General features: G+C 39.2%; 1 protein-coding gene across 5 annotated transcripts in view; it reads left to right on the top strand.

Moving 5' to 3' along the window:
• The window catches only part of atp2b4 (ATPase plasma membrane Ca2+ transporting 4), a 115,401-nt gene that overhangs the window by 80,295 nt on the left and 7,714 nt on the right, over positions 1 to 27,392 (top strand). For 2 of the 5 annotated variants that reach the window (XM_026935661.3, XM_034314466.2), the window contains 11 exons: positions 802 to 1,046; positions 1,312 to 1,543; positions 3,454 to 3,633; positions 6,852 to 6,939; positions 7,381 to 7,487; positions 8,551 to 8,742; positions 9,491 to 9,704; positions 13,110 to 13,321; positions 13,655 to 13,762; positions 17,182 to 17,364; positions 21,934 to 22,114. In XM_026935661.3, coding sequence (XP_026791462.1) covers positions 802 to 1,046; positions 1,312 to 1,543; positions 3,454 to 3,633; positions 6,852 to 6,939; positions 7,381 to 7,487; positions 8,551 to 8,742; positions 9,491 to 9,704; positions 13,110 to 13,321; positions 13,655 to 13,762; positions 17,182 to 17,364; positions 21,934 to 22,114 — 1,942 coding nt within the window. The remainder of the gene's footprint in view (positions 1 to 801; positions 1,047 to 1,311; positions 1,544 to 3,453; positions 3,634 to 6,851; positions 6,940 to 7,380; positions 7,488 to 8,550; positions 8,743 to 9,490; positions 9,705 to 13,109; positions 13,322 to 13,654; positions 13,763 to 17,181; positions 17,365 to 21,933; positions 22,115 to 27,392) is intronic. The other 3 variants (XM_026935659.3, XM_034314465.2, XM_053227074.1) reach the window with 2 other exon arrangements.

Here is a 27,392-nt window from a genome sequence, read left to right as displayed (position 1 = left end):
CCAGAGTGACGGATAAAAATGCTTTAAAGCCTCTATCAAAAGCAGATCTTCGTGCTAGTTCCGCTAGTTCTATGCTAGTCTACACGAAAACAAACGCCGGAAGGTTGGTAGGTTCATCACTGCATGCGATGCTAATGAGGGAATGGAGGTTTAAAGACCAGTAGATTTTCCCTTGTAGGATAAAAACTCGCTTATAAGTCAATTCCATTGTGTCCATGATAACCTGGGTACAGTGTACACCCCCTCCCCTCCCCCCCGCCCCTTCAGATTTGACCTCTTCAGGTACTGTTACACAGCAAAATATTTTTTATTGGCATAAAAGTGAGTCAGAATTACTTGCACTTCCACCTTCCTGCCTTTTCTTTCCCCGTTTAGTTGTCCTTTTGTGTTTCCAGCCTTCCGTGAGCTTTACCTTTTGTGGAGTTTTGTGGGCGTCACTAAATACAAATGAGCTGTGTCAGGAATGTGCATTTTAATAAATGTGGCAAATGCTTTTAGATCATTTGTTGACAGGAAGATGCACAAAACAGATGTTTATGTTGTGTTATCACTAGGTGTGCTTTGTTCATTTGCTTGAACATCCTTAGCAGATTGGCAGTTAAGTTGGCCACACCCACCATTTCAAAGATCATATTTTTGAGTTTGCGTTCAAATAAACTGTAATTTGCACTTCTTTTAGTAAACATTTGTGCATTTCATAGTGTTTTTGGAGCCCTTTATTTGTACTTGGCAGTATAACTTTTTTAGATCTTCAACCTCACTTCACCTGTTAAATTGTATTTATTTCTTTCTTTTTTGCAGTCACCAGAGCATGAAGGTGGTCTACCAAGGCATGTGGGTAATAAGACTGAATGTGCCCTCCTGGGACTGGTTCTGGAGCTGAAGAGAGATTACCAGCCCATCCGCGATGAGATTCCTGAGGAGAAGCTGTACAAGGTCTACACCTTCAATTCATCACGCAAGAGCATGAGCACTGTGCTGAAAAATGCAGACGGCTCAGGATTCCGCATGTACAGCAAAGGCGCCTCCGAGATCATCCTCCGCAAGTACACAGATTTCTTTTCTCATCTGCTTTCAGCTCTTTCTCTGTCTAGATCCTCCCTGTTCTGTTTTTGTGCTACATCAGGTCATCGAGTAGTCTCCACTACTAATGGACCCAAGTGATATTGATTTTATATCCTCTGTGCTCTGCAACATATGTGGTAATCTCTATGTATAGTACTGGATAGCAGCCACTGTGTGTTTTGAGCATCTATTTTGAGCACTTAATGCAGTGTAATATTAAACCCTCTTTGTTGGGGTCCGTGCCAGGTGTTCCTACATTCTGGACGCTGCAGGTCAGCCTCGGGTCTTCAAGCCCAAGGACCGGGATGAGATGGTGCGGAAAGTGATCGAACCCATGGCCTGTGACGGCTTGAGGACCATCTGCGTAGCTACGAGGGAATTCACGGGCGAGGAGCCAAACTGGGACAACGAGGCTGATATTCTTTCAGACCTCACCTGCATCTGCGTGGTGGGCATCGAAGACCCTGTCCGTCCAGAGGTGAGAATTTTATTGACTTGCCAAGATGCCTGCATTGATATAAGCCAGGATTTTACCTTGCTCTTCTTGTACAATCATCATTTGATGAACATCTTTACCTCCCAAGCCACTGAAGCGTCACAAACGGGGAATCCCAGTTGAGCTTGCTCTTCAAAGCAGTTTCTTCATCATCATTATGCAAGCACTGCTCCACTGAACCCAACCTGTTACTCTCTAACAGCTCGTAATGGAGGTGTAATTGTGGACTGATGGGCTACTCCCCAGTCCTGTTATAATGGATTCAGTCTATTGTAACCCCCAATCTTTTATCAGACCTAACTGGAAAAAGACCTAGGTACACAAATCAAAAGCTGTGCAATTGCTAAGAGGCAGATCACTGTGAGAATTAGGGGTGGCATAGACTAGTTGACTACCCTAACACTGTGGCATAGTGAATTCCTTCATGACCAGCATTGTGCGAAAGAGCCCAATTTTTTTTTGTCACTAGTCTAGAGTCAGATTATCAGCACATACCAACTGTTTCCCAGACACTTCTGTAGACATCACATCCTCCATCTGAGGAAAACTACTCATTGAGATAGAAAGAGGGCTCTGTGGACAGACACGAGCTTCCATGCTGCGTGCTCTCAGTTCCAAAATCAATGATTTCTTCTGAGGTTTGTCTGTCACCAGGTCGTCAACAAGAGTGTATTTTAAGAATGTTTACATCCTTAAATAGTGTAATATGACGCACAGTTTTATTATTTTCACATTTATTGCAATGACTTATTTATTTTTGTTGCTAACAGTATAGTCTAAAAAAGCCTTTAGCTGTAAATGTAATTTTTTAGCATGCATGACTGTTTATTGAAGTGTGGTTTGACAAAATATCCACTGTTGTATATCAGCATTTAACCACTTGAATACACTAGTCTAAAATGGTAATGTTGCAAATCAGGTTTTTTTTTTTTACCAAGGAAAAGATAAATCGAATTTTTACTCCACAAGTAAAAATTAATAGTGTGCATAGTCATTTAGTTTTTGAAAAGGTGACTAGAGGACTAGAATAAGACAACGAATCAATTATTTTAGATGTGACAGACTGGGTATGCTAATCAGAGCATACCCAGAGAGAGTTTTACATGTCAGCTCCTCTCAAGTGAGTTGTCATGTGTAACTGTATAATGGCAGGTGTCAGATAAAGAGTCAGGGGCATTTTTTTCCAGTTTTTTTTCTAGAATGAAACTAAGTTGACCCTTGGTCATTAATGGTCATATCCAAGAATTCACAGCCCGGCATAATGAATTTATATCAATTCATGGGCTAATACAGTATAGCTAAGATCTTCTTTGACATTAATTGGTTTTGTAGACTATGTGTGACATCGCAGTGCACATACTGCAAGCTTTTTAATCATCTATAAATAAATGAGCTTATTGGTTCTAATAAGGGGGTATGATGATTGAGCACAGATAATTACAGAGGGCTGCACCACGCCTCACACACACACTCACATGCACAAATACATGTACACACACCACTCTTTGGCCTCTCCATGTGTTGGCAGCCCTACGGCTGAGTGAGCAGCGCAGACTGGCGTGGCGACACACAGACACCGACTAAAATACCGTGACCACCTACCGTTTAGAGACTCGCACTCATACCCAAGAAGCCACTCAGGGCGAGACAACACACTGATCTGAGACCAGTCAATAACTTACAAGCCGTGCCGTTCCTTAGCTTAGCTTAATAACCCTGTTCAATCCTTATATCAGCTTGGAGCTTGAGTGTCTTCATGGAGGCAAATTGGTTTGTCCCGGACTTGTGATACACCGCTTGTGAATATGGATTCAGACAGCATTTATTTTTAATCCTTTTAATCCTTTTGTTTACTTCATTTACTCCATTTGTGATTCCTTCTTCCTCTATAGGTTCCAGAGGCCATTGCTAAGTGCCAGAGAGCAGGCATTACCGTGCGCATGGTTACAGGTGACAATATCAACACTGCCCGTGCCATTGCTACCAAATGTGGCATCCTGCAGCCTGGAGAAGACTTTCTGTGCCTGGAAGGCAAAGAGTTTAACCAACAAATCCGCAATGACAAAGGAGAGGTGAGGAAGCCTAGTGGAAAACCAACCACTAAGCAAAAATCACTGAAAGATATTAGGCCAGTAATTATCCATAAGAGGTCCATAAGATATCCGTCAGATGTAGTCAAATTAAGAACTTCAGATTTAAAGTCTATTGTTTTTATACAGTGCCTTGATATTCACCCCGTCTTGAGCTTTTCCACATTTTGTAGTGTTGCAACCTAGAAATAAAGCAGACTTAGTTGGGATCATACAGTATGTCATGGCTCATGGGGTAGAGGGCCAGTATAGTGTGAAAAATTATTTACAAATACAAAATCTTGACATTGTGGTTGCATAAATATTCACCTCCGTTGCTGTGAAACCCCTAAATTAATTCTGGTGCCAACAGTTGCTATTAGTAGTCACATAATTAGTTGAATGGAGTCGACCTATGTGCAATTAAAGTGTCACATGATCTCAATATAAATATACCTGTTCCTGGAAGGCATCAGTGTTTGTTAGAGAACAAACAGCATCATGAAGACCAAGGAGCTATCAAAACAAATCCAGGACAAAGTTTTGGAAAAAGTATCATTTAGGGTTGTTGAGCTCCACACTCCACAAAGCTTTGTGAAAGAGTGGTGAGCTGTTTAAAATCCCATTTGGAGTTTACTAAAAGACATGTTTACTAAAAGACTCAGATTATATGTGGCAAAAAGTACTCTGGCCTGATAAGATCAAAATTGACCTTTGGCCAGAAACCTAACGCTGTTCATCACTCTGAGAGCACCATCAGTGAAGCATGGTGGTGGTAGCATCATGTTGAGCGTAATGGTCTCTTGTACCTCTTTTCCGCCGAAATGGTTCGTGTTCCGGACCCAGTTCTTGGCCAGTGCTCGGCTGGGCAAACTGCAGCCTATCACGAACTGGACACAAGTTTCCACAGACTTGAGAAAGGAACAGTGACGTATCGGGTTTCATTGCTAGTTGTTGTTTACGTGACTGCGTGACCAGTCGCTGAATTAAATGCGTTGGTTAATTGACTGGCCGGTCAGTGTCTGAGTACAGAGTCCAAAACATTGTAGTGTACAGTTTTTTCCTTTGCCCACTGCTGCTTTTGCTGAGCTCCTTTTTCTGATCCCTGTACTCCTTCTTAAGTTTATTGAGTTTGTTTACGATTTTTTCAATCGTCCAGCTGAAACCAGCGTTGAGCATTTCTTGCCGTATCTCCTCGTACACCTTTTTTTTTTTTCTGTTGCAAGCTCTCTAGTTTGTCTTGGATCTCTGTTGAAGACCGTATCAACAGTAGAATGCACGTTTCTGTCATAGACCACTGCTGAACTACTTTTTTCAGACATTTTGTACCTTTTTTCTATTGCAGTAGTTACTGGAGATGTTAGTGTTGTAGTTAGCAAACAACACTGTGGTTGTTCAGAAAACTTTTCCTGGTGTTGCTACATTTCCCCGCCCCTGCACTGCACCAGCCCCCTGACATAACTGGTTCTGGTGTTCCAGTTTAGCAAGTTTTTAGGGCAGGGGTGGAACCGATTTTTCCAGCCTGGAACTGCGTTCTCTGTGGTGGAAACGTACGGAACGGCACAGGCCAGGAACCTGCACTGGAACTGTGTCAGTGGAAAAGGGGCCTTGGTTACTTTTCTGACTAATGCCCTTCTTACCCAGTCACTCTCTAGGCAGAGTCATGGTTTTGCCACAGTCTTTCAGTTTTTTAAATATTGATTTAATGGTAATCTGTGTGAAGTTCAAAATTTGTTTTGTTTTTTTATTAACCAATCACTGGTTGATACTTTTCAGTGAGTTTTGTCCTGTTGGTTAAATTTCGCCTTTTTTTTTTAAATTAGTATTCAAACATTACAACTTTGTCCACTGCGATCTCTACAATATCAGTGATGGCACAGTTGCATCATGGATAATTTTAACAACTGATAGGCTGTTTAAACTATTAGGCTTATGGCTGTTTAGCTATGGCATGTAACCAACAGCTTTATGAAAGCATTATTTTTACTTTATAAGGAAAGCTTACTTAGCTAGCAAGTTAGCAGTTGAGTTACATTGAAGGAGACTGACTTTTTGTAGCCCAGTGTAATTATTTATCCACTGTAATGTTTGCAGCAATCCTATGCAAGTTCTAGATTGTGTTGGGGAAATCTAGACTATGTGATCAAAACTTTGTGGACATCTGACCATCGCACCTATATGTGGTTCTTCCCCAAACTGTTGCCACAAAATTAGAAATGCCCACCTGTAGAGGATGACTTTGCATGCTGTAGCTTGCAGTTTCCCTTTACTAGAACTAAGGGACCTAGGCCAAACCTGTTCAAGCAAGACAATGCCCCTGTGCGTGAAGTGAGGTCCATGAAGACATGGTTTGCAATGGTTGGAGTGGAAGAACTTGAGTGGCCTGAACAGAGCTCTGACCTCAACCCCACTGAACACTTTTGGGATGAATTGGAATGCAGACTGCACTCCGAGCCTCCTCACCTGCCTGACCTGACTACTGCTCTTGTGGCAGAATGCCTTGCTCCCAAAAGAGTGGCGGTTATAAGGTTATTATAACAGCAAAGGGGGAATAAATCTGAAATGGGATGTTCAACATATGGGTGTGATGATCACTATATGAGCCTTTGGCCATATAGTGTATTTGTTGTTTTAAAGTATAGGTGTCAGAGTATGTTATAGGCAAAAAAATAAATGTTTTGTTATTTTTGTCAGAATTTAGCCACAGCGACATCTGTCTTTCTGATTTTCCCAGAGTGCCACACGTATAGAGTGTGTTTCAGACTTCAGACTTTGATTTAGATGGTTTAATTTTTTGTCAAATGCTTTTACCAGTTTGAATAGAATTGAGGACTTTATTGATCCCGAAAGGGAAATTATTTTTATTATTATTATTATTTTTCAGAATTTTTTTTTCTGGTTTCCAAAACGTATTTATCCAAATAGACGTCATAGATTCATATAAACTCATCTAGGCATTATCAGTATGTTCCTGGGCACTATTAAAAGTGTAAACTGTCATTGCAACACGTGGATTCTTTTTCAGTTGAGGATTAATTTTGAAAAATGCTAGCACAGCAGATGAGTAAATTTGAGCATCTAAATGTGATTCATGCTGTTTGACTGCTAATTTACAACATTCACAAGATTAGTGTTAGTATTGTACCTTTATTTTTTGTGACATTTTTATTTGTGTTTTGATGTTTGATTTTTTATTTTTTTTTTGTCCTCCTGGCCTTTAGGTGGAACAAGATCGTCTTGACAAAGTCTGGCCCAAACTGCGTGTACTAGCCCGTTCTTCTCCAACAGACAAGCACACTCTGGTCAAAGGTAGTCAAAGTCACACAAAAACTTAAATGGTTTTATTTGCAGTTCCTTTTAAAAGTAAAAAGGAATCATATCTATTTCTTTGATTCCTTTTCCCCAAAAACTTTGCAAGGCCTTTTGGCCTTGGCAAGCTTTTTGATCCCGGATAGGGCTTTCGACTAATGCAACTCTCTGCTTTAAATATGGCACTGACGTGTCATTCAAATCTGCACAAAAGGAATTTCAAAGTAGCTCATCAGCCAAACTATAGCTGAAGCTTCCTTTAAAAATAGCTTTGAGCACTGCTTAGTGCCCTTGTATCTGATAGTGATTATAGTGCATGTCTGCTCATTGCCTCCTCATGTGAATTTCACAACAGTGATCCTCATGCCATCATTGATTGTTCTTGAACATACTATCTTTTCATTCATTTAGTGGAGGTATGACTGAGTGCTTGTTTTTCAGGCATCATTGACAGCACAGTGGGAGGAACGAGACAGGTGGTGGCAGTGACGGGTGACGGAACCAATGACGGACCTGCTCTCAAAAAGGCTGATGTTGGCTTTGCTATGGTAACTTTTGTGTGTTTTATACTGCAGTTCTTTAGGACTTTTATTCATATCAAGTTTAATTGATTGCCCATTTTCCCATAAAGGTCCAGTCTCCAAAACACACCACACTGCCACATTAAAATTCACTCCGCATGCTTTTTGTGTGATTAAAACTCAATTGATAGCTACTTTGATATAATAAACCTATTTATGATAGTTGACGGTTGCTACGTTGGAGCCACTGTGCGGTTTATTTGATGAGAGTTAGGTTTGGCACCAGGTTGCGGGTGCTCCTGGGGGTTGCCTGGCTCAGCGCGGCTCTGTTCTCATCCTCTGCCAATATCAGCAGCAATCATGCAGGGACAACTCTGCAGGTTCCAAGGTGCTGTGAGAATAAATTGGTACCCGGAGAAACATGTTTATCCTGAACAAGACATTGTCATTTCCCTAGAAGACGCTTACAGTCTGATTAGATAGTAGTATGTGGGGGCAGCAATATGAATAAGATCAGCCATTTATAATGTTAATTATAAAGTGTCTGAGGCTAAAGAGAGAAAATTGTATGATCTTGTTAATCCATTCTTTTTTGATGAATTACTTGATTGAATGCATTAGTTTTGTATAGAATATATAAAGTTCAATCCTTTTTCAATATAATGTGACCAACAAATGCAAAATACTACATTGTAAATTACACGTCATATACAAGCAATCGACACAAAAAATGGAACTATCCATATTGTATTTGTTTAGTGGGTTTTTTTTTTATGTTTTGGTTTTATCTTACCATATTATTTATTTGTTTATTGTGCAATTCGTAGATGCTTTTCTGCTCACCTCAGTTGTAAAGAGTGGTTATTTAAGTTACTGTAGACTTCCTGTCATCTCGAACCAGTCTGGTCATTCTTCTCTGAGCTCTCTCATCAACAGAGTGTTTTGTTTATCGCTCCATTCTGTGTAAACTCTTAGAGATGTGCAGTTTCTGAGAAGTTGAAAATTTATTATAAAAACGTAAGATTAAGTAACAAGTACCATTTGAGCGTATTGTTGTATCAGCTGTTTTGTTTGCTCTTCCTCGCCTCAGGGTATTGCTGGGACTGACGTGGCTAAGGAAGCCTCTGACATTATCCTGACTGACGACAACTTCACCAGCATCGTAAAGGCTGTGATGTGGGGCCGTAACGTCTACGACAGCATCTCCAAATTCCTGCAGTTTCAGCTCACAGTCAACGTAGTGGCTGTCATCGTGGCTTTCACCGGCGCCTGCATTACACAGGTGGAACCTCAACCTTCTGGCCTGAACAGAACTCTGATTTCGTGATAGTAGCTAAGCTATGACACATGAGCCATTGTTGTGGGTCTTAATTGACCCTTGTGAGCTAATTAGATGCCACAGGGAAAACATGGCTCAGCATCTGAAAGCCTAGAGTGCAGAGAATGCCAAGTGCTTCATCCGATTTCTTTCCAAAAACACTTGGTGTCCCTGTAGCTTTGATACCAAACTGTAATAATAATAATAATAAAAATAATAATAATAATAATGGCAGCAGTCAGATATGTGTGCATATGCAAATCATGACAAATAGGCTATATAAACTAATAAAATTAAAAAAACAACTAATTAGTTATTTTTTAAATAAAACTTAAAAATGTATATTTGCATGACTGATTGAAATGAGTTTATAACATGATTTTAATATGTTTATAATATATAACATATATAAATATATATATGTTTATAATATATAATTATTTATATGTTTTGTCTATAAGCTTGTACGTGTAAAACCACAGAAAAGCTGAAGCAAAAAACAGGAGCTGTTGTTAATAATGCTGTGCTGCATTGTTTATTGTCTCTGTGTGTATGCTAATCTGGTTAGATTGATGATGATAATGGACTAATGGAATCGGAAGACTGTTAGACAGTCTGCCTTCTCTGGTCTGTGTCCTTTTGTGTTTTCTGTTGTGTAGAGTCCGGTTTGTTAATGAGTATGTGTGTGTGTGTGTGTGTGCGCGTGTCATAGGACTCTCCGCTAAAAGCAGTGCAGATGCTCTGGGTCAATCTGATCATGGACACACTGGCCTCTCTGGCTCTGGCCACTGAACCACCCACTGAGGCCCTGCTGCTGCGCAAACCGTACGGCCGAAACAAGCCACTCATCTCCAGAACCATGATGAAGAACATCCTGGGCCACGCCGTCTACCAGCTGGCTGTCACCTTCACCTTGCTTTTTGCTGGTAAGACTTCGGGGAACACTTAGCACATGGCTCTTTGGGTTGGTCGTAGGTGGTACTGGCACCATATCGTGTTCTCTCAACTCTGGCAATACCAGTATTCTTAAAAATGATATAGAATACAACAGAAATATATTTAATAAGGTGATTAAAATAATAAATCAAGATCTAGCACTTCAAACTATTGACAGTCGCTTTAGCTTGGTGGAAAATCAGAGCCATACTTTCTTCTACTGGCAAACATGATTTAAAATACTTCTGTAACAAAGAAGTTAGTTTGTATGTAGTTGACTGTAGTTCTGGTTTAAGAACTTTATAACAAATTGCCCTATTCAGTGGGAATTAGTTTTACATGGGGTGGGGTGGGGTTCAGTAAGGTGTTTTCCAGGGTATCTCTGTACCTACTATAAAAAAAATTTTTAAAAAAATCTTCAGGAAATATATAGCCCGTGTAAATGAACAAGTTTGTAAAGATTTTTTTAAAACTGTTTTTCATTCTTATATCGTCTCACCCACAACAAGCTAAAATGAAGTTTATTTAGACAGAACAATCACCTATACAGATTCAAAAGGACCTTTTTCTGCCAGTTTTTCTGTGTTCCTAACATAAATGTATAGTCTACCAAAATGGCACGTGCTTGATAAACAGTTGATAAGCAGTTCTAATAAAAGATAAAAATCCAAAGCAGCCGGTCTTCACTGAAGATCCACAAAGCACTTATTACACATGAGCGCTTACATCTGTTATTCCATCCATCACTGTTATTGCCACAGACCAAATGAAATGATACCGAATTGCAAATAAATAAGGCAGCCTAAATCATTATTAACCTTACTGCTCACACTCGTATCCTAATGCAACTCTAAATGAGTGCTTTGTCAAAGGAAAACACATCTGGATGGTGAATCAGCAAAACCTATAGATGAAATACTCAGACAGAGCTAGTATTATCCATAAAAACAAACATGTGGTGTGATAAAGTGATATTGTTGGCTTTTTGATTAGATCTAATCTGTTCCAATTCAAATTTTAGAGTATTTGAAATGCAGTCATTTAAACAAATGTGCTATAATAAAGGATGTTCCAACCCTTTAACTGGCAGTGGATATTAATACAATTTAGATCTTATACCATGGGAATTGGTAATAATCATTAAGGATGTCCGGAGATGCCTGAATAGTATTATCCTATTAGATTTATTAGCTTACCAGTCAGTGTAAATAAAGCTGTTTCATGTTGAGACTGACTTTAGTCATAACTACGTTATCTGAACTGAATTTTGTGACGTTTCTAGAGAATTCTGCTGCTGCCGCCGACTTTGCTTTTTTCTGTTCATTTTCTAAAACATGGTGAGAAACACTAGTTTAACTCTTGTAATATTTATTCTGTTTTTATAGTTCTTTAATGACTCAGTCAACTTTTTGCTGAGCCTTTCATGAGTCAGAAGTATTACACTGAATGGGCTTTCTGAATAGGATTTTCATTGGGGAAAAATTCTAGCCTATTACTTCTGATGAGTTTGTCTGTGTTTATACCAGCAGTTTTTATGCAGATGATGAATCTTGCTAATGAAACATTCATCTGCTCAGTAGATTTATGTCTCTACAATAAAAGACTTAATAAAAGCTGGTCAGATGTTAAAAAAAGGATAGATGTGGCAATTAAGACTTTAGATTTTTTTTTAAATAAATGATTGATCCAGTCTTATCATGAGTGTGCATTAAACTAGCTTCATTTTTGATCTTGTAATTTCTTCTTTGGAATCTTTAGTTTCCAAGTTTTCAAAAAAATATTTTCATGCAATTTGCTAAATAAATGTGTTGCTCTTGCATTGCCTGAAGTGTTCCTCCAGCTGAGAAAACCTTTGTGTCATGAACATGACAACTTTGTTTTCCGGGTGTTTGAAATTGCTCAATATTACGATGCAGAACAAATGAACACACACTGAATCCTTTTCTCACTCACTCTTTTGACATGACTGACCTCACATGGTGATATAATGTTCCTCTAGTGGCTCAAGGCAGTGGAAGCCGACCAGTTAGCATGCTATACTAGTGAGCGAAAGTTGTGAGTTCAGATCCCATGACAGCCAGAGAGCCACTGTTGAGCCCTTTAGTGAGGCCTAAAGCTTCGACTTCTCACTTATGTTCTTGGACTGGATTCTGCATCGCTTGTATGTTGTTTTGAATAAAAGCTTCTGCCAGGATTAATTCATGCAAATTTAATGCAGTCCGCAGAGCCTTTGAAGAACACCGCTGCTGAGGTTCACACGCTGTACGTACACTGCTGCTAGCTCATCGCACATGCCTAAGGGTGTCTCAGGCTTAGTGTTGGTGAGCTCATTGAGATAACAAACAGTGCTTTTTCACTGTAGGAGGAGTATTACGCCAAAGGCAGAACAAATTGGCATGTAATGGAGTGCTTGTATCACACCACACTTGTGTGTAGTTGGAACCTCTGGGATTTTTGGGTTCTCACTCAGGTTACATTGCTTATAAACATCATTTAAGGAATGTTGATTCTTCTTCTAATCTTTCCAAACATTCAATTTGATCTCCCAAACCACTGAAGTGTAATGATAATCAATTACCATTATTTAGTTGTAAGATATGTTTAAAAAAAAAAAAAAAAAAGATTTTATTTATGTAATGCTATTATAACAACCGTTTAAAGGAAATATTCACCCTGAATGACTTGTATAATCATTTTTATAATTAATACATGATATTCACTGGCGTCCAAGACTTATACTATTCTGAAATTGTGAGGATAGTTTTTTGGTTTTGGTCTATTTTCACTTTGATTTCCTATATTACCCACAATGCTGTCGACTACCCATTGATAGTGGTGCCAGTGGGATTTAACTCTTGCATCATCTCTACCTAAAGAGAGTGATGCAGCAGCACTTTAGTCCTTTAGTCCATCCAGCTCTCTCACCTCCTCATCTGTACACTCTGCTCAAACAGATAAAGTTCCAAAGCTTCAACATTCATGCTAATCCTGCCATCAATCCCATTGCACTTGTCGTGCTCCATCATGCTGCTGCATTGCATTCTGGAGCTTTGAGTTCAGCATTTGCTGTCTCTACTAATTCTATGTTGGGTTTGTTATTAATATGACATTGAACGTCCCTGGAAAGTGTTGAATAAGGAAAGAAGCTCTTAGGAGCTAACCTCTCTGATCATTATCCCTTATCTTTCAGATCATTTCTCCTATTAAACATCATTGCTACTGAGCTAGCAATGTCCTTCTGTGGCTGCAGCATGGCACACAACTGCTGCGCTAAATATTTCAGTATAAACATATCGACCTATGTACTGTGTTTCCGGATGGAGTTTTCCTTTACTGAATAAATATACATTGAGAAATGAAACAAAATTGACTGAAATGAAATGCTCTTTCCCTAGGAGAGAAGTTCTTCAACATCGACAGCGGTCGCAATGCCCCCCTTCACTCACCCCCCTCTGAACACTACACCATCATCTTCAACGTCTTCGTCATGATGCAGCTCTTCAATGAGATTAACGCCCGCAAGATCCACGGAGAGAGGAACGTCTTCGAGGGCATCCACAGGAACCCCATCTTCTGCAGCGTCGTCCTGGGAACCTTCATCCTGCAGGCAAGACACAGGATTAACTTCCTAAAACTTTAGTGTATTTACAAACCCATTATTAGTGGATTTCAAGGGCTCTTAAAATAGCAGTTGGGGATTAGCAAAGCGATTTTTTAAACTCATTGTTTATTGTGTAAAAAAAAAAAAAAAGAATTATAGTAGTATGCCACTGTAAATAAACCATTTACAGCGTTTGATGTAATAGTTCGTAGCAACAGATGATTTATTCAGTGTTGTCGACAATTCAGTTCTTTTTTTTTCTGTTTTTTTTTTTATCATTTAATTTGATCAGAGCTAGACTTCATTAGTGCTCATGTCGTTCATGTTTGTCTTTTTCAGATCATCATCGTGCAGCTCGGAGGGAAGCCTTTCTCTTGCACAGCTCTCACCCTGGATCAGTGGCTCTGGTGTATTTTCATTGGTGTCGGCGAACTGCTTTGGGGCCAGGTACTGCACATTCTCATCATTTTTAATAGGCAGGAATGCTTTTTATTTGCATGGCGCACTGTTTCATCTCTTCCAAACAGGATCCTAAAAAGCCCTGTTCGTTTGAATAAAGCTCGTAGGTGGATTTTTTTATTTTTTTTTTTTTATTTTTTTTTTTGCATTGAAAGGCTCCATCTGCACATGACAAAGTGTGAAAGAACGGTGCGAGAGAGAGGGAGAGGGAGACAGTGAGAGAGACGCCGTACTGCTCTCAGCATGATGGTGTAATGAAAACATCATGGCATAGTGCTCGGACGTGGGTGACGTTCAGCAGCTCGCACCTGATAGGAGTGTGTGTGTGTGTGTATTTTGGAGAGTGAAACTGCGTGTGAATCCAGGTCTGTGGGAGGGAGAGAAGAAGGCATGAGGAGGAGGGTGGAGGGTGGATGGTGGATGAGGTGATGGCACATCGCACAGCACTGCCTGCGAACTGTTACCGCCCCCAAAAAAATCGCACATCCCAAAGAAGACACAGTGCATGGCAGTATAATGAGACATGAAAAGTTTATAGCCCACAATTACACACCATCACAGGGGAATGGAAACTGAGCATGGTACTCCCACTGCGTCTCCCCTGTTTCAAACACACACACAACCCTGCATTCATTTGAGAACGTATGTAGGTACTGCACTTAGCATGTGTCCTGGAAAACCTGGATATTTAAAGACTTTTTTCAATGGAGAATGGACAAAAGGCCATAAGAAAGCACCGTGTTGGGCTGTCAAGCTACAGAGCTCAGCATAAGAATAGGAGAAATTATTATGCAGCTATAATTTTAGCCACCGATGCCCCGTTTGATGGTCCTTTGATTGTCCTATTTGTGTCACGTGTCTCGTACACATCAACATCTTACAGCACTGACAGGCGCGTCACTTGTGAACATTTGTGAAGCAGTGCCATTCTTAGTTTACAACATGGTCTTCCTCAGTAGTAAGAAGGGTTAATACTCTGAGTGATCATCATCCCCAGTTAGAAGCAGTATTAACACATTAAGTGATTATCACTCTCAGTAAAGTGTGCAGTTTGCACTATTTGAGTGCTGTCTGTTATTGTCTGATAAGATGCTCCATCAGAATGTGTTACAAACCCTCATGATGATTTTGATACGTAGCCTCGACTAGTTATGAAGGAAACTACTCTGTCAGTCTGGAACAAAAGGCAATAGAATGGATGTTTACATATGTAACTGCGGTTCTACAACTCAGTATAGGACCACCAGGGACACATGGGTCACTCCAGTTGATAGAGATGAAGGAGATGGAGGCATCGGGTACTAAAGTATGTGCATCCATCATTAAGAGAGTCCTATATCTCCATGGTCTGAAAGGCTGCTGCCCAAGCAAGAACCTACTCCAAGGCCGACATAAATAAGCAAGACCGAAGTCTTTCAATCGCTTTACGTATACGTCGACATTCCATGTCCATTATTGTGAAACCCACGAGACACAACAAAAACACAGCTCCAATCACAGCGTCCTCGATCCTCCAGTTGTTTACGCTGTTCTTCTTTGTTTCCGTTGTTGAACGCCATGCACAAATGACGTCGCTGTCGACCGGCTTACGTCACTTCTTAGTGCCCACTGTCGGTGCGAATGCAACCCTTTACACAGTACTAGGAAATAGTTCCTGCAAAATCGCCCAGTACTTTAGTACTGTAAATTTAGTTCTGGAACTAAAGCGGTGCGAAAGGCCCTAAAGATTCTAAGCATACCTCCAAAGATGTAACAAAATGGCTTAAAGACAGCAAAGTGAAAGTATTAGAGCGGCCATCACAAAGTTCTGACCTGAATCCCATAGAAAATATGTGAACTGAACTAAAAAAAAAAGTGTGTCTGAGTAAGGAGGCCCACAAAACTAACTGGAGGCATCAGTTCTGTCGGGAGGAATGAGCAAAAATTCTGGCAAAATATTGTGAGAAGCTCGTGGAAGGCAACCGGAAGCGTTTTGTTAAGTTGATCCATGAAGTTAATCGACGAAAAGCCAATGTGGCCAAATTAAACAAAGTGCGTGTAACCTTTTGACCAACTGAACATCTAATATAGTAAAAGAAAACTGAAATAAGTCTCTGTGAATATTATTGTGAAATGACCTCTTATGGAAATAAAGTAGATACTGTAAATGCCTCAAAGGAAGAAATGTATCTAACATGAAATGTGTGGAATTGTGAAGAATTGAATTTGGATGTTTTTTGTCTAGGTGTATGTCAACTTTTGGCCTCAGCTGTATAATAACCTTCCACTTTGTCATTGATCAATAAGACACAGCTTAAAAAATGTTTGCGTCACATACTTGGCAAGCTTTTCTCGACACATTTGTCATCAGTTGCTGCCTTCGTTCCCACGTTGATAATGTATGATGAACTGTAATTTTAATGTAAGACACCATGCTGTAGTGAATTATTCCAAGATGCCTTTTGTGAGTGACAGTTGTCAGGTCTACAGTGTAAGTGATGGAAAATGTTTTGCAAAAGTCATATAAAATGATTCCGTGAAAAGAGAACCCTTTTGAATTTATTTGTCATCAGGTAAACTATTGTATTTGTTTGCTATTTTTTATCTATCAAAATCTTGGGATTTTTATTTATTTTATTTATCTTAAATTCCGGGACATTTTGTTAAATACTCACCTTTTCGACACAGTCACCTGTGTCTGTAATGTACAGGCATACATTATGGACAGCAATTTACATATAGCTGAAATGTAACGTCTCCCTTTACTCCAATATCACTTTTAATGGAACACTAAGGGCTGGTGGGTGAATATATGTTACTAAATAATGTAAATTTAAAACTACAGATGTAATACTCAATAACAAAGTTATAAAAGGTTGTCTTTTGCAAAACTGTTTGTACCATTTCAATTAATTATATTTTTCCATTTTTGTTGACTGGATTATTGATTTAAAGCTATGTGTGTTTTGCATAAATATTTGTTAACTGCCTCTGCAACTGCCCTTAGACTTCAGTCATGTATTCCATTCATTTCTCAGTGCAGGGAAATTTTTCAAAATTTCAAAATTTGAATTCAACAATGCAAATAAATAGAGTAGTCAATGGATATTAGGCTGAAAATGGGAAATGTGGGCCTATTAATTCAATAATAATTACATTAAATAAATTTTTCTTTTAAAATCCACTTTCAATAATCTAAAGATTTAGGCTGGTATTTAGCGCTTAAATTATATAAATAGACTGAATAAACGACTAGGCTAAATGGTGCCCAGTCGTTGTTCACTCTGCTGTGTTAAAAAGCTTCATAGTCAGGATAGTTATATACTTTAATAAATTCAACAGTAATCAGCATGCGAATCTGTGCGCGTGTGTGTATATATAATTTTTAAGTAGAACTGCTAATCTGACTTCCTGTTCTTCCTCCTCAGTTAATCTCCGCCATCCCCACACATCGGCTGAAGTTCCTGACGACGGTTGGTCACGGCAGCACCAAGGAGGAGATGCAGAAGGAGGAGCAGATCGAGGACGTGGATGAGATTGACCACGCTGAGATGGAGCTGCGCCGCGGTCAGATCCTCTGGTTCCGAGGGCTGAACCGCATTCAGACTCAGGTACTCCCACAATGCCTTTCACTTGCCACTGTAGCCTTCTCTTCCAGATATGACCACAGCTGCAGGAGCGAGGAACATGAAGACATTGCGTTTTTTAGTTTTAACATATTCATAGACATGTTTATACATACTTTTCCTGTGATTGTCTCTTAGTAATGGATTGGATTTGTTGTAACGTTCCAATGTTGATACTTCAGGCTGCTTTCACAAGGACATCTGGTCAGAAAACTGCACCCTAAATATGATTATACTGAAATACTTCTGATCTGATTAGTGATTCTGGTGCTAATTTGTTAGATGATGCTGTATTAAATTAGTGTTTATCTGCCATGATGACATCACAGGGGGACATTGTTATTAATAGCGCAGTTACAGTGGCATTTAATAGGAATAAAGAATAAAATTTCAGCAATCTCAAACATAAGGCATAATGATGAAGCTTCAAATTTTGTTAGCTCCTGAAAACAAAAGAGCAAGAGCTTCTTTTCTCACCCATCATTTTTCATCAATGTCAAATTAACGAGAAGTAGAAATAGTGGAGACAGCAAATCTTGGACCAGAATGCAATGCAGCTATTCAAAGAAATTGCGTTGAGTTAGCGCAGAGACTCAGCTCGGCTAGTTAGCAAGCTACGAGATGACAAGCATGATGGCTGTTAGATAGATGAGGCTTTGGAAGCTGATCTGTTTGAGCAGAGTGTACAGATGAGGAAGTGAGAGAGCTGAACAGTCTAAAAGACTAAAGCACTGCTGCATCGCTCTCTCTAGGTAGAAATGATGTGAGGGCTAAATCCTACTGGCACTGCTACATTTGACTGAACGGCATTCTGGGTCATGTAGGAAACTGGTAATGCTCATGAAAGAAGTTTAAACTAAAAACTTAGAATTTCATTACGAAATAAATCTTGGACACCATTGAAAATCAGATGTATATTATAAAGCTTAATACGCAAGGGTGGATTTTGTATTTAAGGCACAGTGTAACTGTGAGCCCATGCTGAAAATAAGTAGATGCCCCTTTTTACAGTCACCTTTTAACAATTTTCAGGCAGACATAACATTACAAATTATAGCCAAAAACTCAATAAGAGTCTGAAGCTATATTTTTCAATTTTCAATCGCCTGGAGTGCTTTTAGCAAGGCGATTTTAAACATTTCATCACAGCTAGCTCAGCGATATCTGCCCTTACTGAGTTTTAGTGTTGTCCTACATCTCTTTGGTTGCGAGCTGATCAGCTTCTTTTCCATCTTTCTCAACATCGATGTGATTTGTTGAAGTTCTGCCCCTATTCAGGTTCTATTAGCTGGTGCAAAGTCATATCAGAGTACATTCCTTCAGAACTGTCAATATGAATGCAGCCTTATTGCTACATACAGTGTTAAATAGTACATATGTTCACATTCATCCAATGAGCTTATAACAATACTGAAGTTTCATATCACAGTAATTACATAAACTTTAAACAGCTATGATATTCTGGTAGCGTATCAGAATATCATAGCTGTTTAAAGTTTATGTAATTACTACGATTTATATATTCAGGGCATTTCTGTGTCTTCTGTAACACATAGCCCAGTGTGCAGATTTTCACATAGATACACAACTATCAAATTTAAATCAGGCACTTAATCTGAAATCTCCATGATAACAGTCTCGCGCATGTTGAATATCACATAGTTATATTGTTATGATATAACTAATTGTCGGGACAGTCGATTCAAGCTAGCTTTATTTGAATAGCCTCTTTCCCAGTTAAAATTGCCTCAAGGTAGCTTCAAAAAAGAACAGACAAAAGCAAGTAAGATTTTTCAATACTTATTAAGAATTTTAAAAAGTAAGCACTAAGAACAGTAAGGAATAACGAACAATGCCCTGTACTGTTATTGGGAAATAATCAATGGCCAGTTGGTGTTATACAACTTGATGAAAAGTGATTGTTTTTTTTTTCTCTCCTGTAACTGCATGTGCTGATGTTTTATTCCTCTCTTACCTCTCATACAACTGTTACAATTTTTAACCATCTATAGTTACATTTAATATTAAGGAACATCGAAACAGTTCTTGTTATCAAGTGTGTTATAGCAGTGGTTCCTTCACCAAATCTCACTTTTTTTTCCTCTCACATGAATGTAATAAGGCAAAAAAAAAACCAGCTTGTCATGTCTCTGGAAATGGCAGAATCCTCTGTCCTGAAGACTTTTCTGCGGCAGAAAACCTACCGACTATTACAAAGCACTGACACTGGAGACTCCTTCCTATGTGTCTCCTGAAAGAAAATAAATGATTGTACTTTTTTTTGTTAAATACCATGATTTCTTAATCTGTTTATTATTAGGCTTAGAGCCTCTGCCATTCAAGTCACTGTAAATATTGTCGCGTTGCTATAGAAATGATAATGTATAACATAAGAACAAGCGCATTAATATAAACCTCACAGCCGGAGCTACAGTCCGAGCCGTGTTAGAAAATTAATGCACACCTTCTGATTGGAGAATTTTATCAGCGCTGTGGTATAAAGTACAAGTAGACATGGTTAAAAAAAAAAAAAAACTGAATGATGAAAAAATTGAACAAGAATATGCAAACATAAATGTTAATGGAGGACAGCTTTTGTTTCTCCTGTGAGCCCGTTCACACAAACTCACAAACTCCCTTAAGACTCCGAGCTGAGCAGTGGTGCGTGTCACATCCCAGCACTCCATAGTAAAGGACAAGACACTCTGGGAAGTAACACACTGCCCTCATGGGTATAAAACTTATCTACAGCCTACTAGAAATCCGGAGAGACTGAATCTCTAGAGACCAGAATCCTGAGTGCGACACACTAGATGGCAGAGGTTCAACCCGCCCAAGCTGCTTGTAATAAAAAGGCTTTATTGGAGAATTTAGTGCAGTATGCAGACTTTATACAGTTTGCACTAAAGGATGATGTGTGGCAGAAATTCCAAGCATGAACAGGTTCATGGGTTTGCACAGACTTATTTATCTTTCAGGATTGTGTCTGTTCTGTTTGGGTTTTTTTTTTTTTTTTGTGGGTGTGGATTGGATGAAGGCGTGCTGAGCCTGATGGGGAATTCTTTATGGAACGCCGAGGCAGGGGCGTTATACCTCCTACTGAGCACCGATGAACGTTCCATATGAATGTCCACAGACAACATGTTTCTCCCGTTGGGTTTCATTAGGTTTTTTTCTCCTCCTCTGAAAATGGAAAGCTTAACACTGATCATATTTTTGGTGTGTTTCGGTGCTGAAATGTAATTTTGTCTACAGTAGCGAACCAGATCATGATGCATTCAGACCATCAATCTTTGTCTGTCTTTTGCACTTTCCTTTTGTTTTCCTATCCTTTATTTTAGCTTGTTGTGGTTCACTTTTTTTTTCTTTTTTAAATACTTCCTTAGACATGCTCACTGTAGTGATCAAGCTAACAGGCATTTTTTGCAGGCATTTCTTTTTAAATTATTGTTAAGCTTATTGTGGTTTAGAAATACGTTGAAGGTGAACTATATAGTCAAATACACAATTTATTTGTTGTTTAAAGTCATTTATTGTGATGTTGCTACACCAAATCATCCTGATTACCTCCTTTTTATCTTATTAATATTTCTTGCTTGTGAGGTTGCAAAATTAGTGAAGTGTATTATTTGATAAAGATTATGCCTTGCTCATCTAGTTTAATCCAGTTATCCCGTCTTTTTTTCTATCATGCTTTTCTTTATTTTATCCAACTTTAATTTTAATTATTAGCTACTGGACCTGACTGTAAAACTTTTTGATTGAATTGTATCTTATATCCCTCTATGTGTAAGTATGTCTCGTGTTCTGCATATGAATGTGCACTGTGATGACTGATTTGTGTTTAACTGGAGCAGACAGTGATATCAGGGGACAAATGGGAAGTTTTGTCGTGCGTGTCATCTGGCCTGGATTTTGTCCCAAATCCACTTCCCTGTCCTTGAATTCCAGACTGTCTCTTCCCTCTTTGCCTTCTAGCTCTGATCTAGACAAGGTTGAACGTTCCCTCGCCGTCTCCCCATTTGACCGCAAAAACTGCTGCTCTACTAATTAGCTCCTTATCGCCTTTCCTGTCCTACCAACACAATTTCTAATCCTCCTGGATTTCTATTTTTTATCAGTCATGCATGGTTAGTGGTACACAATAGAGGAATTAATTGGCACATAGACGATTCGCAGCGAACTCATCAATGCCTGTCTTGTAGAACTACTTTTTTTTTTTATCACCTCTTTGTGGTCCTTATTTCCCTTTTTTCTTTTCAATGGGAGCCTTCAGCCTTTCCTTAGTCCTAAAATAACTGAAAAACTTTCCCCTGCAAAAAGAAAAAAAAGTTTTATTCACTTAAAAAAAAGTCTCCTTTTATCCCTCCTCTTCTTCAGCTGCCTCAAACCTAATTGTTATGGGGTTTTCATTGTCTGTTTTTCAATAACATAACATATGTCTGCTATAACCACTGATAGCTTTGTACATCTTGGTGTCTTTCTGTCTTCCTTTCCCTCTCTTCTTCTTCTTTCTCCCTTTTCTTCATCCGGGCCTCTCCCTCTCCTTTGCAGATGGACGTGGTTTATACATTCCAGTCGAGTCAAACGGCGGTGCCCGGTGCGCTGCGGCGCCAGCCTTCGGTGGTCAGCCAGCACAACGACGCAAAAACAGTTTCTAGCCCCACGCATGTAGGGCTTTCCCCTTCCACTGCCACGGCGCTGCCTGCCCCTGCTTCCTCCTCTACTGCAGGCAGTGAGTGGCTCCTAACACACAAGCCAAACTGCTTCTGCATGAGCGACCAAAGCACTATAACCACCTTCTTTCTCACCTCTCTTTCCAACTGTCTGTCTTTGTCTCCGTGTCTCAGATCACTAAATGCTCCCTCTCTCTCTCTCCGGGCCGAGCGTTTAGATTTCTGGGGTACTCTGGAACGAAGGCTTAACTGTGGAATTTGGCTCTGTCCATAGATTATGCACTCAAGTTTGGGTGAAGGGATTTTTGTCAAATTCCTTTCCCGTTCCTCAATTCCATGCCTGGGTGGAATGCGGTTATTTTTGCGACAAAGCACATTTCAGCTAATCATTCTCTTGATTAACACAAGTCTGTTTCAGACGTTTATTTTAAAGAGGCTCTGTAAAACTGTACCAATATTAGAAATAACGCGTTTGCACGATGTAAGGAAAACATAAATCTAATCTAGTTGCTCAACGTTCTTGAAGAACCCCACAGCCAAAAGTTCACAAAATTCAAACACAATGTTGGAATTTATCGTTTCTGTGTTTATAGGTTTATATTTTGTATGCAGAAAATGAGTAGCTAGCGCAGTTCCCAAATTTTTTTTTTTATGGCCAAGTGAGCCCAAAAGGATATTATGAATTTGACCCCGAGCCTTGATATTTTTGGTTTCTTCTAATTATTCACCATCATGTTTTTTTCCTTCTGTTGTTCAGAGTCTCGTGATATTGTCGAGGAGCTAGCAGAGGTACATAGATGGAGAAATTTGTCCGTTTTTATTGCTGAACTCTTATACCAGTTCAGCATGGATAGCAACAAAGACTAAAAATGAAAATATTTGAAATGTAGCTTGTTTTTTTTCTTATTTAGAGTGACATTTGTAGTATTCATTAGTAAAATAAATGAATGAAACAAACAAAGATATTGCCTGCTTCTCTCACGAGCCCTTTCGTAAATCAAGCAGGTCCACATGGGGTCATGGCCACTGGTTTGGGAAACCAACATAATATTCTTTAGCTTAATATTATTATTAAGCCTGTTTTTAGATGCTTTTACACACATTGAGCTTTACATTTTCTTCTGATTCTATTGGCAGATAATTTTTCTTCTTTCTAGAAATAAATGCTTAAAATGAGCAAAATTATCTGCGAATGGAACTATTTTAAGCTTGAAATTAGTAAGCAATGTCTACACTTAGGATTAATAATCATATATTTGGTTTACTACAATCTTATAATTGGAAATACTAGATAGATTTGACTATAGTCAAGATATTTTTCACTTGGTAAGTTGTTGTGCTGCTCTAAAGCTAGAAAACTTGGAGGCTAGCAAGAAAAAGCAATAACAAACATTAGAATGGGTGACTAGTACTACAGTCTTTATCCGAATTCTAGCTGCATGCGAGCTTATAAATAATTTGCTTTTACAGAGCCATTCGCATTGATTTGGTAAATTGCTTCTGAAATTAAGACAAATTTGAGAGCGTTACAGACGAAATCAATCCCACGGAGTGCAAATGTCATTTTCCATTCATGAAAAGGACATTTTCAGATGTATAATAATGTAAAATATGTACAATATCTACTTACTTCTCTCTCATTCCATCACTCTTGGCATTTGGCCCTCTGGTTATACCAGTGCATGGTGTTTGACGGGAATATGAATGGCTCTGCCACTGTCTGCATGCATTATGCCTTGTGAGATGAAATGGATGGAGCCAATGAATGAAAGTCTGCTTTTATATGAGTTCGGAGCTTTTATGAGTTTAGAGCAGTTCAGAATGTGAATGCTGACTTGCTGCTGATCTGCTTTTCTTCTTTCACGTTCTCCTTCTTTTTGATTAAGAAAGTTAGGAGCAGATTAGCCTCTATTCCCTGAGGGGATCAGAGTTATTCTAAGCGTTATCTAATTAAGGGGTCTCAAAAGGTTAATAGCTGAGCATCCAGTGCATTTTTTTTTTTTTTTTTTTTTTTTTTTTTAATAAATAAGAGTATACAGTATGTGCATGAAGATCTCCATTTGTGCATGTGTATCTGTATGTACATGCATGTGTGCTTTTTTTGATCTTTTGTATTGGTGCATAACATTTACAGCCTCTTTAATCATCTTCTCTAAGGAAACTTCTCTCTCCACAGTGAGCTGAAAGGGAGAAGCAGTAGGTTGTAGTTTGGTGGACAAATCAGTAGCCTGGGCTCCCAGACCAAGCAGCTTTCCTATCTAGGGTTTTAGTTTTTTATTCTTAGAAGGTTGAACAACCAGCAAAGAAAAAAAAAAGCAATGCTCCTTTAGGACTTTAGGAAAACAAATGTTTTTACACCTCGATGCTGTAACTATAGAGCACACTGCTCTTTCCCACCTCCTGCTGCACTACACACATTACACATTTCACTACAAAAACTGACATCTCAGCAAGGCAAAATATCTTCAATATAGCCAAATTTATCGAGTTTTTCCTAGATATACCAAATATATTCCTAGATACACCGAATGTATGATCATTAATCCTATTTCTATTTTTTTTTAGTAATTTCAAACTTAGAATAGTGTTCTGTTAGCAGATTATTTTTCTCATTTTAAGCATTTCTTTCTAATAAGAAACAAAATTGTCTTCCAATAGAATAAGAAAATGTTTATAAGTATTTTAAAAAACAGGCTAATATTATATAAGATGTATAATAATCTTACTACTACTACTATTATTATTATTATTATTATTATTATTATTATTATTATTATTATTAGATTCAATTTGATAGTCACTTTGATACTACAGACTTAAAGTAAAAATGCTAATGATATAAAAAAAAATGACCCTGATGCTTGTACTGAAGTTCTTGTACTGACGTTTTTCAACACATGACACAGCCTGACTCCATAGTATACAGCTGTGAATGAGTAATGACTCATAATCGCACTATCCAGTGTCACCCAAAAGACGATGGGTTCCCTTTTGAGTCTGGTTCCTCTCCAGCTTTCTTCCACATGAGTCACCTCTGGCTTGCTCATTAGCTACAAATTTAAATATATATCCAGATTTCTGTAAAGCTGCTTTGTGACAATGTCCATTGTACAGAGCGCTGTATAAATGAAAATTGAATTGAATTAAATTGGCCTATATTCAAGATATTTCACATGATGCCATGATGCAGCATTGCAACAAATACAGAAAAACGTTTTTACTAAGCAGATTATTTATCGTGCAGGGATGACAATGCGATGTTCGCAGATTCAGGAACACGCAGGTATTTCGAAAAATTGACGAAAACTTAGCAAAATCATGTGCAGCACAAAGCCGTTATATAACTCTATATAACTCTCCTGCTCGCACAGTCACCTCACGGATAAACATATCGAGAGAAAATGCTAGCCAGGCTCACATAAGAAGTTTTACGTGCGATGCGAGGACAGACACTGCACCCTTGAATTTTTTTTTTGTTCACATGATCATACTTGTTTGTTTCTCTTAGTCTATTTTAATGCTAACTAGTTCATTACATTAGCTAGATTTTTTTTTAATTAGGTTTCCTGGCAACCACAATATGGCACTGGGCAGCATGTTGGAGCTTTTAGTCACCCGGTGGCCTAGCTAATGAATATATGATTTGTCCACCCCTGATAATGTGTCTGGTCAGAATTCTCCCTAAAAGGAGAATGAAGGGATGAAATGGGAAGTGATAAAAGCCTGATGGAATGCAGTGTAATTGGCCCATGACCTTGAGCTATCCTCAGAGAACAAGGTGTCTCCAAGGTGACGGGTCGCCACATCCTGTGCCTCATGTTCACTGTCTGCCTAGCAACAGAGCCTAGAGAGAGAGAGAGAGACACACGGAAAACGTGCAGATGCTCTCTCTCTTTCTCTCTCTCACACACACACGCGCACACACACTCATATCTCACTTTCTCGCCACTGATGAGAGATGGCAGACTCTACATCTCTCACACATTCCCCCCCCTTTCTCTCATTTCTTCTCACACACCCTCCTTTCTCTTTTTCTCTCGCCCTCTCACACTTCACACCCTCTTTTTTTCCTTTCTATCCATCTTCTAGGCTCTTTTTCCAGCCCCACCCTCGTCCCCCTCTCTCCAGATCTCTGACACGACACGCTCCGTGCTTCGCTCATCCCTCCCACTCTGTATTGCAGGAGGACGTGCGAGTCATGACTCTTCTGCTCCCTTTATCTCAGTTACCTAGGCGGAAACGTCTCCACGGCATCCCTTTAGCTTTCAGTAGAGAAAACTGTCAGCTTGTATTAGTGGTATGCGTTCATTAAAAGCAGTCTGCTGACTTTCCGCTGAGAAATGACAATTCTTCTCAGAGGAAAAAGCATGTCTCCCCTTATGGGTAGTTAAACGATTGATGTTTGCCCATTTTTGGAAATCCCTTTGTCTTGTGTGTTTCTCCTTTGTGTCTTCCTGAGCGTTTTTCTGCTTGGTTCATTTCTGTGGGGTTAAACTTTAACGAGTGCTTTAAACCCGAAGGGATGCCAGACGTGTCAAGATGAAGGGCCACTTTTCTCTGAAGCCCAGACATCGAGCAGTTTATGAGATTCATAGGAGATTTGACCGTAGGACTAAATGCAATTTTGGGAATGTAACCCGACAACATAGTGAAGCGGGTTATCAATATGTGTAGCGTCTCAATTTCGGTTTGATCGGTTTAACAGCAGCATGGTAAAACCCGAAAATATGGCATCATTTGAGGCATAAGCAAGGCACAGCACTGGCAAGCACTGCGTTAAAGACGTGATCAAGTCAGTGCGCAAGTGCACATGTTTAAGATCAGCAGAATGTCTCCTGGATATTTCCTGGCTCTAAAGAGGAAATAGCTTTCCTACTACATCAGGCCCTGCGAACACATCCTGAGTAGCTGCCTGGTAAAGAAAGGCAAAGCCTCGAGAACAAACACAGACACTTGGCAGAGTAAAAGGCTGCTGATCAGACAAAGTGGCAGGTTCAAGAGTTCTCGACGTGTGTTAAAATATAACCGCTCCGTGTAAATTGGAAGAGCTTTCTGCCGCTAAAAGATTGAAGCATTGAAGCTCATCTTTCTTTTACCCCGGTCGCTCATTTCTACACTCCAGCAAGCACCTGACAAAAATGAATATGTGTGTGTGTGAGTGAGTGAGAGAAAGAGAGAGAGAGAGCGAGAGAATGTGTTCTTACCCTGACATATGGTGGTTTCATGCTTGTGTGTCTGCCAGTATTTCAGCAGAGAGACTTCCAGATCTTAAGCCTAGTATAGGACCTTAACCCGCATGCTCTATTCACAACTTAGCAAAGGATGTCCCCTTGACCT

The sequence above is a fragment of the Pangasianodon hypophthalmus genome, chromosome 20 (genome assembly GCF_027358585.1).
Source record: "Pangasianodon hypophthalmus isolate fPanHyp1 chromosome 20, fPanHyp1.pri, whole genome shotgun sequence".
Taxonomy (NCBI): domain Eukaryota; kingdom Metazoa; phylum Chordata; class Actinopteri; order Siluriformes; family Pangasiidae; genus Pangasianodon; species Pangasianodon hypophthalmus.
The sequence above is the reverse complement of the archived record's forward strand: the minus strand, read 5'-3'. Positions and strand labels throughout refer to the sequence as shown.